This window comes from Oncorhynchus mykiss, chromosome 13 (assembly GCF_013265735.2).
Source record: "Oncorhynchus mykiss isolate Arlee chromosome 13, USDA_OmykA_1.1, whole genome shotgun sequence".
Classification (NCBI taxonomy): domain Eukaryota; kingdom Metazoa; phylum Chordata; class Actinopteri; order Salmoniformes; family Salmonidae; genus Oncorhynchus; species Oncorhynchus mykiss.
In genome coordinates this window covers 57676522-57689904 of record NC_048577.1, presented here as the reverse complement: position 1 = coordinate 57689904, position 13383 = coordinate 57676522, and the positions used below count along the sequence as shown (strand labels likewise).

Sequence of the window (13383 nt, the reverse complement as noted above, 5' to 3'; positions counted from 1 at the left end):
AGGTTTGATCTGTTAGGTGACACTGACAATCTATTGGACCCCTGAGGACAAAATATTCCTTTTTGAGACATTCTCAGACAATGAATTCTCATGATTGTTTTCTCAGAGCCCTAACTGTGCCTTTCTCCTCCAATGGTAATGACAATGAAATTCACCTTCCTTTTGAATGAATGGATACATTTTCAATGACGATGGGTTAACTGCCTGTTCAGGGGCAGAACGACAGATTTGTACTTTGTCAGCTCGGGGATATGAACTTGCAACCTTTCGGTTACTAGTCCAACGCTCTAACCACTAGGCTTCCCTGCCGCCCCATATAAGATCATGTATGATGTTGTTGCAGGGTACCACTGATCCTGGTGGGGAATAAGTCAGACCTGGTAGAACACAGCAGTATGGAGACCATCCTGCCCATCATGAACCAGTACTCTGACATTGAGACCTGCGTGGAGGTAAGAGAACACTGACTGGTGACTCTGTTTACCGCCTCCATTTTGAGTGCCTAGCAAGAGTACATTGAGAATGACCATATAGCTAGGCTAATGAAAGTTGTTGTGTTACACTTGCGTTGAGGCTCAATCAAAATGGTATTGAACTACTAGAAATGTATTTTAAGGGTCTCTGATCATCTGATTAATTGAATTCAGGCCTGCAGAACTTTGATCAACAATGGTTTCATATTCTATCCCGGTTCTGAAATCCCAACAGCTGAAAACAGCATAAAAAAATCTAATTGATGCATTGACCTTGTGATGTAGGTTGTCTGCTGGCCCTGGGCTGGGAGACTCCTAATGTTTCAGCTAACCCCTGACTTCAGTTAGAATGTTATCTGTTGGCGGGTAAATGAGTCTGTCTTTCTGCTGCAGAGACCCTGGCAGTATTCATTATGGCACACAAAATAAAACATTTTGCAACGTAAAATAAAAATAAGCATTTATTGGCCAAGTCCACATAGTCAATTAGCCATTTTCAGTCAGTTTCTTTGTTCTATTTGGTGCCTAATGAACATGACCCCTCTGTGTCTTTCTACTGACTGACTGAGTGTGTGTGCTGAGATGCATTTCTATCATGGAGGAAAGTAGTTGGCTACATCACTCTTCCATTGGTCTCATGTGACAACCCAGTCACATGTCCTCTCTGGCTAGATTCATTACAGGATAAAAGTAGTGGAGGTGGAGGGGACGACGTGTTGGAACACACACACACAGAGAATACACACACACAGAGAACACACACACACAGAGAACACACACACACAGAGAACACACACACACAGAGAATACACACACACAGAGAATACACACAGTCAGAGAATACACACAGTCAGAGAATACACACACACAGAGAACACACACACACAGAGAACACACACACACAGAGAATACACACAGTCAGAGAATACACACACACAGAGAACACACACACACAGAGAACACACACACACAGAGAACACACACACACAGAGAACACACACAGTCAGATGTGTTAAAGTGACAACCTGGTCAGGATCCGTTATGCAGTTGTACTGCACAAGGTTCATGGGTACTTGTACGTGATGCAACACTGTTCAGTCTCTACATATTTAACATCTGTACACTCTCTTCCCCCCTGTGTGGAATCAGCCCCTTGTCATGGCAACGCCACTGGGGTTTATAGCCAGGCTGTTTCTGGACCCTAGTTTCACATTGAGAGATGACGTTCTGCTTTCCATGACCTCATTTAGACCACTAAGAGGTTGGTGTTGCGGCTTGAGTGTTTTTTTCACTGAAGCACCATAAATCTGCAATGCACAACTCAAGCTGATTGAGAACCAATTGATGTGTAAGTAGTTGAAGAAGTGGGATAGGTGATGGTTTGTCATATACACATGGTTTAGTACAATGAAATGCCGGCTTAAGCCTTTATTTCAACAGTGGCGGCTGATGTCCTACAGTACCCATAATGGTTTTAGAATTTGTAAATGTAACCTTTATTTAACTAGGCAAGACAGTTAAGAACAAATTATTATTTACAATGACGGCCTAACCCGGATGACCCTGGGCCAATTGTCCACAAGTGGGACTCCCAATCATGGCCGGATGTGATGCAGCCTGGATTCAAACCAGGGACTGCAGTGACACCTCTTGCGCTGAGATGCAGTGCCTTAAGACTGCTGCGCCACTCGGGAACCCTAAATATGTTACTAAAGTGAACATAATGGTTTCCTGTCTACTTTCCAATACATGGTTGTTAGACCCCAGCAGGGGTCTTTTTGTCTGTGTATTGTTCCAGCTGGTTTTGCGGTTACTGTATCTTTGTGTTTTTCAGTGTATTGTTCCAGCTGGTTTTGAGGATACTGTATCTTTGTGTTTTTCAGTGTATTGTTCCAGCTGGTTTTGAGGATACTGTATCTTTGTGTTTTTCAGTGTATTGTTCCAGCTGGTTTTGAGGATACTGTATCTTTGTGTTTCTCAGTGTATTGTTCTAGCTGGTTTTGAGGTTACTGTATCTTTTGTGTTTCTCAGTGTATTGTTCCAGCTGGTTTTGAGGTTACTGTATCTTTGTGTTTCTCAGTGTATTGTTCCACCTGGTTTTGAGGTTACTGTATCTTTTGTGTTTCTCAGTGTATTGTTCCACCTGGTTTTGAGGTTACAGTATCTTTGTGTTTCTCAGTGTATTGTTCTAGCTGGTTTTGAGGTTACTGTATCTTTGTGTTTCTCAGTGTATTGTTCCAGCTGGTTTTGAGGTTACTGTATCTTTTGTGTTTCTCAGTGTATTGTTCCACCTGGTTTTGAGGTTACTGTATCTTTGTGTTTCTCAGTGTATTGTTCCAGCTGGTTTTGAGGTTACTGTATCTTTGTGTTTCTCAGTGTATTGTTCCAGCTGGTTTTGAGGATACTGTATCTTTGTGTTTTTCAGTGTATTGTTCCAGCTGGTTTTGAGGTTACTGTATCTTTGTGTTTCTCAGTGTATTGTTCCACCTGGTTTTGAGGTTACTGTATCTTTTGTGTTTCTCAGTGTATTGTTCCACCTGGTTTTGAGGTTACAGTATCTTTGTGTTTCTCAGTGTATTGTTCTAGCTGGTTTTGAGGTTACTGTATCTTTGTGTTTCTCAGTGTACTGTTCCAGCTGGTTTTGAGGTTACTGTATCTTTGTGTTTCTCAGTGTATTGTTCCAGCTGGTTTTGAGGTTACTGTATCTTTGTGTTTCTCAGTGTATTGTTCCAGCTGGTTTTGAGGTTACTGTATCTTTGTGTTTCTCAGTGTATTGTTCCAGCTGGTTTTGAGGTTACTGTATCTGTGTTTTTCAGTGTATTGTTCCAGCTGTTTTTGAGGTTACTGTATCTTTGTGTTTCTCAGTGCTCTGCCAAAAACCTGAAGAACATCTCAGAACTGTTCTACTATGCCCAGAAGGCAGTGCTCCACCCTACAGGACCCCTGTACTGCCCAGAGGAGAAGGAGGTGAGGAGGGCAGAGGGAAAACTCCAGGTCCCTAGCTACCCTAACTATGTAGTTACTTTTCCTGGTCAGGTTACGCAATCAAAACGTTTCCTAGCGCTACCATGGGTACACAGGCAACATCTACTTTTTAGCTCTCCAAAAATATCATATTTTACATATTTCAAATGTATACTTTGTGTTTATTCAGATGAAGCCGTCTTGCATCAAGTCTCTAACTCGCATCTTCAAAGTGTCGGACCTGGACAACGATGGCATCCTCAACGACAAAGAACTCAACTTCTTCCAGGTAGGAGCCTCACTGTGGGAAAATAAACCTTGTGGGAAAACCTTTCTTGGCTGTAGCTGCAGGCTTGTGTGCTTTATCTGGCTGAAGTGAAATAACCTGATTTACTTCCTTTTCCAATGGCAGTTTATTTTAACGTGAGTGGAAGAGAGGGGGAGGGATAGGTTATTAGTGGGTTCACCGGTAGCCTGCAGACAGGTGGTTGATTTAGAAACCCTTTCAGAGCATCTTTTGTCCTCTAGTAAATGGTGCAAAGCTGTATACATATCTGCTTGTGACTTCATATATCCCAAACCACGTTACATTAGTAGCTGTGTCAGATTTGTTGGAATAGACTGGTTCTTTCCCATTTTGGTCTCACCAGACCAAATGTTATGTTCAGTTGTGTTTAGGTGATGTGTGTTGAGTGATTTATTGTTGAAGCACTTGGATGCAGCATTGTGCTGTCTGTAGACTTTCATTCTTCACTCTAGTTCTGTGTGGGTATAGTAGTTCTGTGTGGGTATAGTAGTTCTGTGTGGGTATAGTAGTTCTGTGTGGGTATAGTAGTTCTGTGTGGGTATAGTAGTTCTGTGTGGGTATAGTAGTTCTGTGTGGGTATAGTAGTTCTGTGTGGGTATAGTAGTTCTGTGTGGGTATAGTAGTTCTGTGTGGGTATAGTAGTTCTGTGTGGGTATAGTAGTTCTCTGTGGGTATAGTAGTTCTCTGTGGGTATAGTAGTTCTGTGTGGGTATAGTAGTTCTGTGTGGGTATAGTAGTTCTGTGTGGGTATAGTAGTTCTGTGTGGGTATAGTAGTTCTGTGTGGGTATAGTAGTTCTGTGTGGGTATAGTAGTTATGTGTGGGTATAGTAGTTCTGTGTGTGTATAGTAGTTCTCTGTGGGTATAGTAGTTATGTGTGGGTATAGTAGTTCTGTGTGGATATAGTAGTTCTATGTGGATATTGTAGTTCTGTGTGGGTGACACATGTGTTGTGTGTCTGGTAGAGGACGTGTTTCAACATGCCCCTCGCGCCCCAGGCCTTAGAGGATGTCAAGAACGTGGTGAGGAAGAACATGACGGACGGAGTTGAGGACAACGGACTCACTCTCAAAGGTGAGACTGACCACATTGTAGGCCTTCCCTTCTTTCAGTCAGTTTCTCTATAATCTCTCTCTCTCCATCTCTCTCATTCAATCTCTCTATTGTCTCTCCATCTCCCTCATTCAATCTCTCTATTGTCTCTCCATCTCTCTCAATCAATCTCTCTATTGTCTCTCTATTCTCTCTCCATCTCTCTCATTCAATCTCTCTATTGTCTCTCCATCTCTCTCATTCAATCTCTCTATTGTCTCTCCATCTCTCTCATTCAATCTCTCTATTCTCTCTCCATCTCTCTCATTCAATCTCTCTTTTCTCTTTCCATCTCTCTCTCTTCTCTGCCCACTCTCCCTTGTACTCTCTTCTGTAACCTTCACTAAAGATCATGCATGAATAACATATTTAATAACCCTTTACCAGTGTACTGTGTCCATCTCTAACGTTGTGTCTGGGTGTATCTCTGACGTGTGTCCATTCTTCTCCCTGATTGGCCACTAGGGTTCTTGTTTCTGCACACGCTTTTCATCCAGAGGGGGCGTCACGAGACCACCTGGACGGTGCTGCGGAGGTTTGGGTACGACGACGACTTGGAGCTCCACCAGGAATACCTGTTCCCCCTGTGAGTGGACACTTCAACCCCCCTGGACCAGGGTCATGTACATTAGGGCACATCGTAGTAAAACGCTTTACAGCGGAAACAAAAACCACCTGTTCTGGACAAGTGTAGATAGTGATAACTTTTACTCTGTGTTTTAGCACTTTCTTCCATTTCGCGCCTACAGAACACAACCCTGCTGTACGTATGGGCAACTCTTACCTCTGGGCAGAAAGAGGGAGATATACACCTGTTTATGTAAGGCTGGACGAGCATAACAATGACTCTCTGGCCCCAATTCAGTTTCAGTCAATAGCAGATAAAGGACATCTTCTCTGCAGGCTCTCACTTTCTTTACACTGTGTCAAAGATGTTAACGTTGATGAAACCTACTGAACCATCAAGCTGTCTGTGGGTGCATCTTACACTACTTGTTATGACTTGCAAGCAGCACTAGGTCTTTCCCAGGGTGAGCCTTTTGAACAATGCCAGTTTAGCCATAGCACTTTTAATGAGATTAATCTGGAATGTTCTCTTGTCCGTGCCAGGCTAAAAATACCTGCTGACTGCACCACCGAGCTCAACCACAACGCGTACCTCTTCCTCCAGAGTGTCTTCGACAAGCACGACAAAGTAAGTCTTGGATGACATAACTCCTACTGTTGTGTTCCCTTCTGCCTCACACACACAAACATTCACAGGTTTTCCCAAAGTCCCAGTTGGAAGTTTCCCGGAATCAGGAGGGAATAAGCAGGAAGGGAATCCTCCAACCGGCTTTTGGGAAAGTTACCGGAATATTGCAACCCTACACAAAGCTATCATATTTTTTGAACAGTGGTCCTAACCTGTGTGTGTGTGTGTGTGTGTGTGTGTGTGTGTGTCAGGACAGAGACTGTGCCTTGTCTCCAGAGGAAGTCAAGGACCTGTTCAAAGTGTTTCCCTACATGCCTTGGGGTCCCGACGTCAACAACACAGTGTGTACCAACGACCAGGGCTGGATCACCTACCAGGGTTACCTGTCACAGTGGACGTGAGTTAGGCCAGCATACCTGGACTACACTACCTGTTACCTCTGTCTAATTTGAATGATTTGGTAATGCAGTTAAACAGCGCTTTGATGAAACTCAAACTTCTTCACTTTCGTATGGTAACAGGCTTTCAATTGTCTGATTGGCCAGGTTAACCACGTACCTGGATGTGCAGCGCTGCTTGGAGTACCTGGGCTACCTTGGCTACTCAATCATCTGTGAGCAGGAGTCCCAGGCAGCAGCCATCACAGGTAATGTGAGCGTGCGTGACTGGGTTTATATGCTTGTCATGTATTGGTGTTAATTATTGTGGCCTCTCTGTTTGTGCATTTGAAACATAATTAGTGGTGAGCTACTATAAATCTACAGTCACTGTATTTGTGTGTTTGCGCGCATATGCAACTGTATATGTTGTTCCTCACCCGTCTCTCCTCCCTCAGTGACCCGTAACAAGCGCATCGACCTGCAGAAGAAGCAGACGCAGCGCAGCGTCTTCCGCTGTAACATTCTGGGAGCCAGGGGGAGTGGCAAGACCAGCTTCCTGCAGGCCTTTCTGGGTCGCAACCTGCTGGTGAGTCCCTGGAGCTACCGGACAACTGGGGTGTATTCATTATGGCACACCCCAGCAAAATGTTTTGCAATGCAAAAATATATATGTTTTTTTCTTATTGGACAAATTCAGGTAGTCCCTCCCTGTTTCATTCAGTTTTTTTCCTAATTTGGTGCCTAATGTACATGTTCCTGGCTTTTCCATGGAAGGCTCACTGCTACCTGCTAAGCACACATTTCTGTTTCATAGCTACTCTTAAGTAGCCAGGGTGACTTGGGCAGTCTGTTACTGTGTTACCAACTCCTTTAAGACATAGCAAACTATCTATTATTATTATTATAATACAAACTTAACTATTTAGCAGTGAGGAATAAGATGTACTGTTGTATCAATGTGGAGTGGTGAATGTGTGTTTTTCTGCGTTACTTAACAGAAACAGCGGAAGATCAGAGAAGACCATAAATCGTTTTACTCCATCAACACCACGTATGTCTACGGCCAGGAGAAGTACTTACTGGTGAGGCTGTGCATCTCTCTCCCCGTATCCATGCTTTCTGCCCGGTAACAAGATTAAAACCCCGGGAGATGGATTATAATACAGTTGTATCATTTATAATACTGTGTTTTATGTGTCCAGCTGTCTAGCAGTAAATCATAAGTGTTTCCCCTCGTATGTTTTGGAAACTAATATGTTCAGTATGACACAGTGAATATTAGAGAGGCCTTTCTGCTGAAACGTTGACATTGAACGGTCTCAACTATTTCCCCCTTCTCCCCTCTTCACCCCTCTCCCCTCTTCACCCCTCTCTCCTCTTCACCCCTCTCTCCTCTTCACCCCTCTCTCCTCTTCACCCCTCTCTCCTCTTCACCCCTCTCTCCTCTTCACCCCTCTCTCCTCTTCACCCCTCTCTCCTCTTCACCCCTCTCTCCTCTTCACCCCTCTCTCCTCTTCACCCCTCTCTCCTCTTCACCCCTCTCCCCTCTTCACCCCTCTCTCCTCTTCACCCCTCTCCCCTCTTCACCCCTCTCTCCTCTTCACCCCTCTCTCCTCTTCACCCCTCTCTCCTCTTCACCCCTCTCTCCTCTTCACCCCTCTCTCCTCTTCACCCCTCTCTCCTCTTCACCCCTCTCTCCTCTTCACACCTCTCTCCTCTTCACACCTCTCTCCTCTTCACCCCTCTCTCCTCTTCACACCTCTCTCCTCTTCACCCCTCTCTCCTCTTCACCCCTCTCTCCTCTTCACCCCTCTCTCCTCTCTCTCCTCCCCGCTTCTCTCCTCTTTTGTCTCCCTGTAGCTTCATGAGGTGATGCCAGACTTTGACTTCCTCTCAGAGGAGGACCTGGCGTGTGACGTGGTCTGTCTGGTGTATGACGTCAACAACCCGCGCTCCTTTGAGTACTGTGCCAAGGTCTACAAGGTGTGTACAGTACCTAACTGACAAACTGTATCAAATCCATCAGTCCTTAGTTTAGTCCTGGGCCTGTATTCACCACATGTCTATAGTAGGAGGACTGATCTTGGATCAGGTCCCTCCCTGTCCATGTAATCCTATTCGTTATGATCTAAAAGGCTAAACTGATCCTAGATCAGCACTCCACTTGAGATGCTTTGTGAATATGGGCCCTGATCCTTGATTCACTAACCTGTAATAGAGGGACTTTTCAGCTTTTCACCTTCTGAAACTGTTTACCAAAATGTTATGATATCAACAATCCTTACCTCGTCTTGTTCTTATAACTAACCTCTGAACTTGAACCTTTTGACCCATGACAGCAATACTTCATGGACAGCAAGACGCCGTGCATGATGATCGCCTCCAAGTCTGACCTGCACGAGGCGCGCCAGCACTACAGCCTGACCCCGCTGGACTTCTGCCGCAAGAACAAGCTGCACCCGCCCCAACCCTGGACCTGCAACACGGTGGACGCCCCCAACAAGGACCTCTACACCAAACTCACCACCATGGCCATGTACCCGTGAGTATAGTCCCCTCAAAGACCTTTACACCAAACTCACCACCATGGCCATGTACCCGTGAGTATAGTCCCCTCAAAGACCTCTACACCAAACTCACCACCATGGCCATGTACCCGTGAGTATAGTCCCCTCAAAGACCTCTACACCAAACTCACCACCATGGCCATGTACCCGTGAGTATAGTCCCCTCAAAGACCTCTACACCAAACTCACCACCATGGCCATGTACCCGTGAGTATAGTCCCCTCAAAGACCTCTACACCAAACTCACCACCATGGCCATGTACCCGTGAGTATAGTCCCCTCAAAGACCTCTACACCAAACTCACCACCATGGCCATGTACCCGTGAGTATAGTCCCCTCAAAGACCTCTACACCAAACTCACCACCATGGCCATGTACCCGTGAGTATAGTCCCCTCAAAGACCTCTACACCAAACTCACCACCATGGCCATGTACCCGTGAGTATAGTCCCCTCAAAGACCTTTACACCAAACTCACCACCATGGCCATGTACCCGTGAGTATAGTCCCCTCAAAGACCTCTACACCAAACTCACCACCATGGCCATGTACCCGTGAGTATAGTCCCCTCAAAGACCTCTACACCAAACTCACCACCATGGCCATGTACCCGTGAGTATAGTCCCCTCAAAGACCTCTACACCAAACTCACCACCATGGCCATGTACCCGTGAGTATAGTCCCCTCAAAGACCTCTACACCAAACTCACCACCATGGCCATGTACCCGTGAGTATAGTCCCCTCAAAGACCATAGTGGTCCTAAATCCATCCTCTGACTTCACCGTCACCTCGTAGTCTTTTCCTCCAGCCAGCCCTCTGTGACCTCGTTACGTCCTGTATGACGTCTCCAGACACCCCTGGCTTTCTATTGATCCCCTTTGAATGAGCAGGGGTGAGCCCAGTCCTCCATGTCTCCCTTCCTCTCTAGTCCTACATTAAGCTGCTTCTTCCTGAGAGGGTGAGATATTTTAGGTGCTGTTTTATTTCAGTTCCTTAGCGTTGGCAACTGTCAATGTGTTGTGGTACGATAAGTTTAACTGTAAGGTGATGACTAGGCCACTTTAAGTCCCAAAATGAAGGTAATCCACTGAAAATCCTTTGGCCTTGAAGGAAGTCTCCCCAGTCAGCTGTACTGAATGGGTGTTATTGACTTGTTGACAGTCTTAGCCATTCATTCTCTATGAGAGGTGGAGTTAGTCTTGTACTTTATTTAATAGATTATCCATTGGGTTAGATTAATGTCCATTTAATTGAGCCTTAAATCTCCGCTTTACAGGGAAGAACTCCCGTTATCTAATGTTAAAAGCATTGTCTTTCCCAAGGCATAGAGCCCTATAGCTAAGAATCCAGGCCCTCGCTCTTCAAATGACTGGACTCTAGGATGGAAATCTTTTGACAGAAATCATCAGCAGCTTCTGCTCTATACACTACAGTGCTTCACCTGTTTCAGACATCTCTCTTGATAGTGAACAGAGTTCTTTATGTAGTTAGGGCACTACTATTATTCTGCGTTCGTTGGGGATTTGGTACGGACTGTTTCAGACATCTCTCTTGATAGTGAACAGAGTTCTTTATGTAGTTAGGGCACTACTATTATTCTGCGTTCGTTGGGGATTTGGTACGGACTGTTTCAGACATCTCTCTTGATAGTGAACAGAGTTCTTTATGTAGTTAGGGCACTACTATTATTCTGCGTTCGTTGGGGATTTGGTACGGACTGTTTCAGACATCTCTCTTGATAGTGAACAGAGTTCTTTATGTAGTTAGGGCACTACTATTATTCTGCGTTCGTTGGGGATTTGGTACGGACTGTTTCAGACATCTCTCTTGATAGTGAACAGAGTTCTTTATGTAGTTAGGGCACTACTATTATTCTGCGTTCGTTGGGGATTTGGTACGGACTGTTTCAGACATCTCTCTTGATAGTGAACAGAGTTCTTTATGTAGTTAGGGCACTACTATTATTCTGCGTTCGTTGGGGATTTGGTACGGACTGTTTCAGACATCTCTCTTGATAGTGAACAGAGTTCTTTATGTAGTTAGGGCACTACTATTATTCTGCGTTCGTTGGGGATTTGGTATGGACTGTTTCAGACATCTCTCTTGATAGTGAACAGAGTTCTTTATGTAGTTAGGGCACTACTATTATTCTGCGTTCGTTGGGGATTTGGTACGGACTGTTTCAGACATCTCTCTTGATAGTGAACAGAGTTCTTTATGTAGTTAGGGCACTACTATTATTCTGCGTTCGTTGGGGATTTGGTACGGACTGTTTCAGACATCTCTCTTGATAGTGAACAGAGTTCTTTATGTAGTTAGGGCACTATTATTATTCTGCGTTCGTTGGGGATTTGGTACGGACTGTTTCAGACATCTCTCTTGATAGTGAACAGAGTTCTTTATGTAGTTAGGGCACTACTATTATTCTGCGTTCGTTGGGGATTTGGTACGGACTGTTTCAGACATCTCTCTTGATAGTGAACAGAGTTCTTTATGTAGTTAGGGCACTACTATTATTCTGCGTTCGTTGGGGATTTGGTACGGACTGTTTCAGTACCGTCTCAGGCTGCAGATCGACTGTAGGTCAGAGTGATTCATGCTATATAACCCAGGCCAACAGGTACGATTATAATGGTTTAGTTCCATGTATTTTTAATGGTCAATCTGGAGATTCTGAGATGGGTTAGCTGTTTTTATTGAATTACCCTGAACTTTCTCATCACTTTGTCACTATTTCCTTCATTCTCTGTGGCTTTTCCCCTCTTCTACCTAAGGATGATTGTGGTATTACCACTAATGAAAGGTGTATGTTATTACAGAGGACATGTCTCCTTCTGTATGTTATTACAGAGGACATGTCTCCTTCTGTATGTTATTACAGAGGGCATGTCTCCTTCTGTATGTTATTACAGAGGGCATGTCTCCTTCTGTATGTTATTACAGAGGACATGTCTCCTTCTGTATGTTATTACAGAGGACATGTCTCCTTCTGTATGTTATTACAGAGGACATGTCTCCTTCTGTATGTTATTACAGAGGGCATGTCTCCTTCTGTATGTTATTACAGAGGACATGTCTCCTTCTGTATGTTATTACAGAGGACATGTCTCCTTCTGTATGTTATTACAGAGGACATGTCTCCTTCTGTATGTTATTACAGAGGACATGTCTCCTTCTGTATGTTATTACAGAGGACATGTCTCCTTCTGTATGTTATTACAGAGGACATGTCTCCTTCTGTATGTTATTACAGAGGGCATGTCTCCTTCTGTATGTTATTACAGAGGACATGTCTCCTTCTGTATGTTATTACAGAGGACATGTCTCCTTCTGTATGTTATTACAGAGGACATGTCTCCTTCTGTATGTTATTACAGAGGACATGTCTCCTTCTGTATGTTATTACAGAGGACATGTCTCCTTCTGTATGTTATTACAGAGGACATGTCTCCTTCTGTATGTATGTATGTATGTATGTATGTGAAGAATGTTTCTCAAGCTATGTAACTTTCATAATGCTCAGTACTTAGTTCTTACCACTTTCTTTGTATTACAGTACTTAGTAAAGTAATAACCAATCTTCTTTGCCTTTGTTAGTGATGGAGTTATTATTTCATAACTCAGTCACCCAAAGTCCAAGCCCCCCCCATCTGGTGCTAGAACAGGGTCTGTCTTTCAGGATTCTGCCATCCCACGGTGATGTTTCCATGGAAACGTGTACAAATGTGGATCTGACTTCATCTTTGTGTGTTTGTATGTGCGTGCGTGTGTTGTGATTGTGTCTCCTCAGCCACGCCAAGCTCCGCTGCATGTGTACCTGCAACAGGTGTACCTTCTGCATCTGTCAGAACATCCTCCGGTCCCAGCTACTGACAAATATCAAGGCCAAATTCTACAGTGTTGTTCTGAACAGGTCCATACTGTAAATACTGTAGTGTTTAACAGCCCGTCCTCTCTCTCTCTCTCGCTCTCACTCTCTCTCTCTCTCCCCCATGAGGCGGGAGACCCTAGCTTTCTAACATGGGTGAAGGTTTTTCTCCTCTTCTCCCTCAATGCTTCCTCATAGTCAGGTTTACACTGCATATCCACAATGGAAAACTGGAAAAAAGTTTAAATTCTGAGATCTTATTTCGATCTCCAGGCCTGATTTGCACATCTCCATTGAATTTCATATGATTCTATGGGTGGGTTTATAAGACTGTATTCCAAGTACTCATATCGGCTATAGAGTTGACAAGGAGGTTTCAAGACTCCATTTATTTGCTCTCCTTATTTGTTTTAACTCAATCAAGTGGATTGTCCAAGCTGCTTCTATCCCCATCTCTCTGTCCCCATCTCTCTGTCCCGATCTCTCTTACAACGAGAGCTCAGTAACAAGAGAGCTCAGTCCAATGCAGCCAGTG

General features: G+C 44.3%; 1 protein-coding gene across 5 annotated transcripts in view; it reads left to right on the top strand.

The window, feature by feature from the left end:
* The window catches only part of LOC110486912 (mitochondrial Rho GTPase 1-A), a 31607-nt gene that overhangs the window by 7917 nt on the left and 10307 nt on the right, over positions 1–13383 (top strand). For 3 of the 5 annotated variants that reach the window (XM_036941667.1, XM_036941663.1, XM_036941664.1), the window contains exons 6-18: positions 344–452; positions 3339–3440; positions 3628–3726; positions 4709–4817; positions 5301–5421; positions 5946–6030; positions 6282–6427; positions 6576–6676; positions 6866–6996; positions 7409–7492; positions 8271–8393; positions 8750–8952; positions 12771–12893. In XM_036941667.1, coding sequence (XP_036797562.1) covers positions 344–452; positions 3339–3440; positions 3628–3726; positions 4709–4817; positions 5301–5421; positions 5946–6030; positions 6282–6427; positions 6576–6676; positions 6866–6996; positions 7409–7492; positions 8271–8393; positions 8750–8952; positions 12771–12893 — 1536 coding nt within the window. The remainder of the gene's footprint in view (positions 1–343; positions 453–3338; positions 3441–3627; positions 3727–4708; positions 4818–5300; positions 5422–5945; positions 6031–6281; positions 6428–6575; positions 6677–6865; positions 6997–7408; positions 7493–8270; positions 8394–8749; positions 8953–12770; positions 12894–13383) is intronic. The other 2 variants (XM_036941665.1, XM_036941666.1) reach the window with 1 other exon arrangement.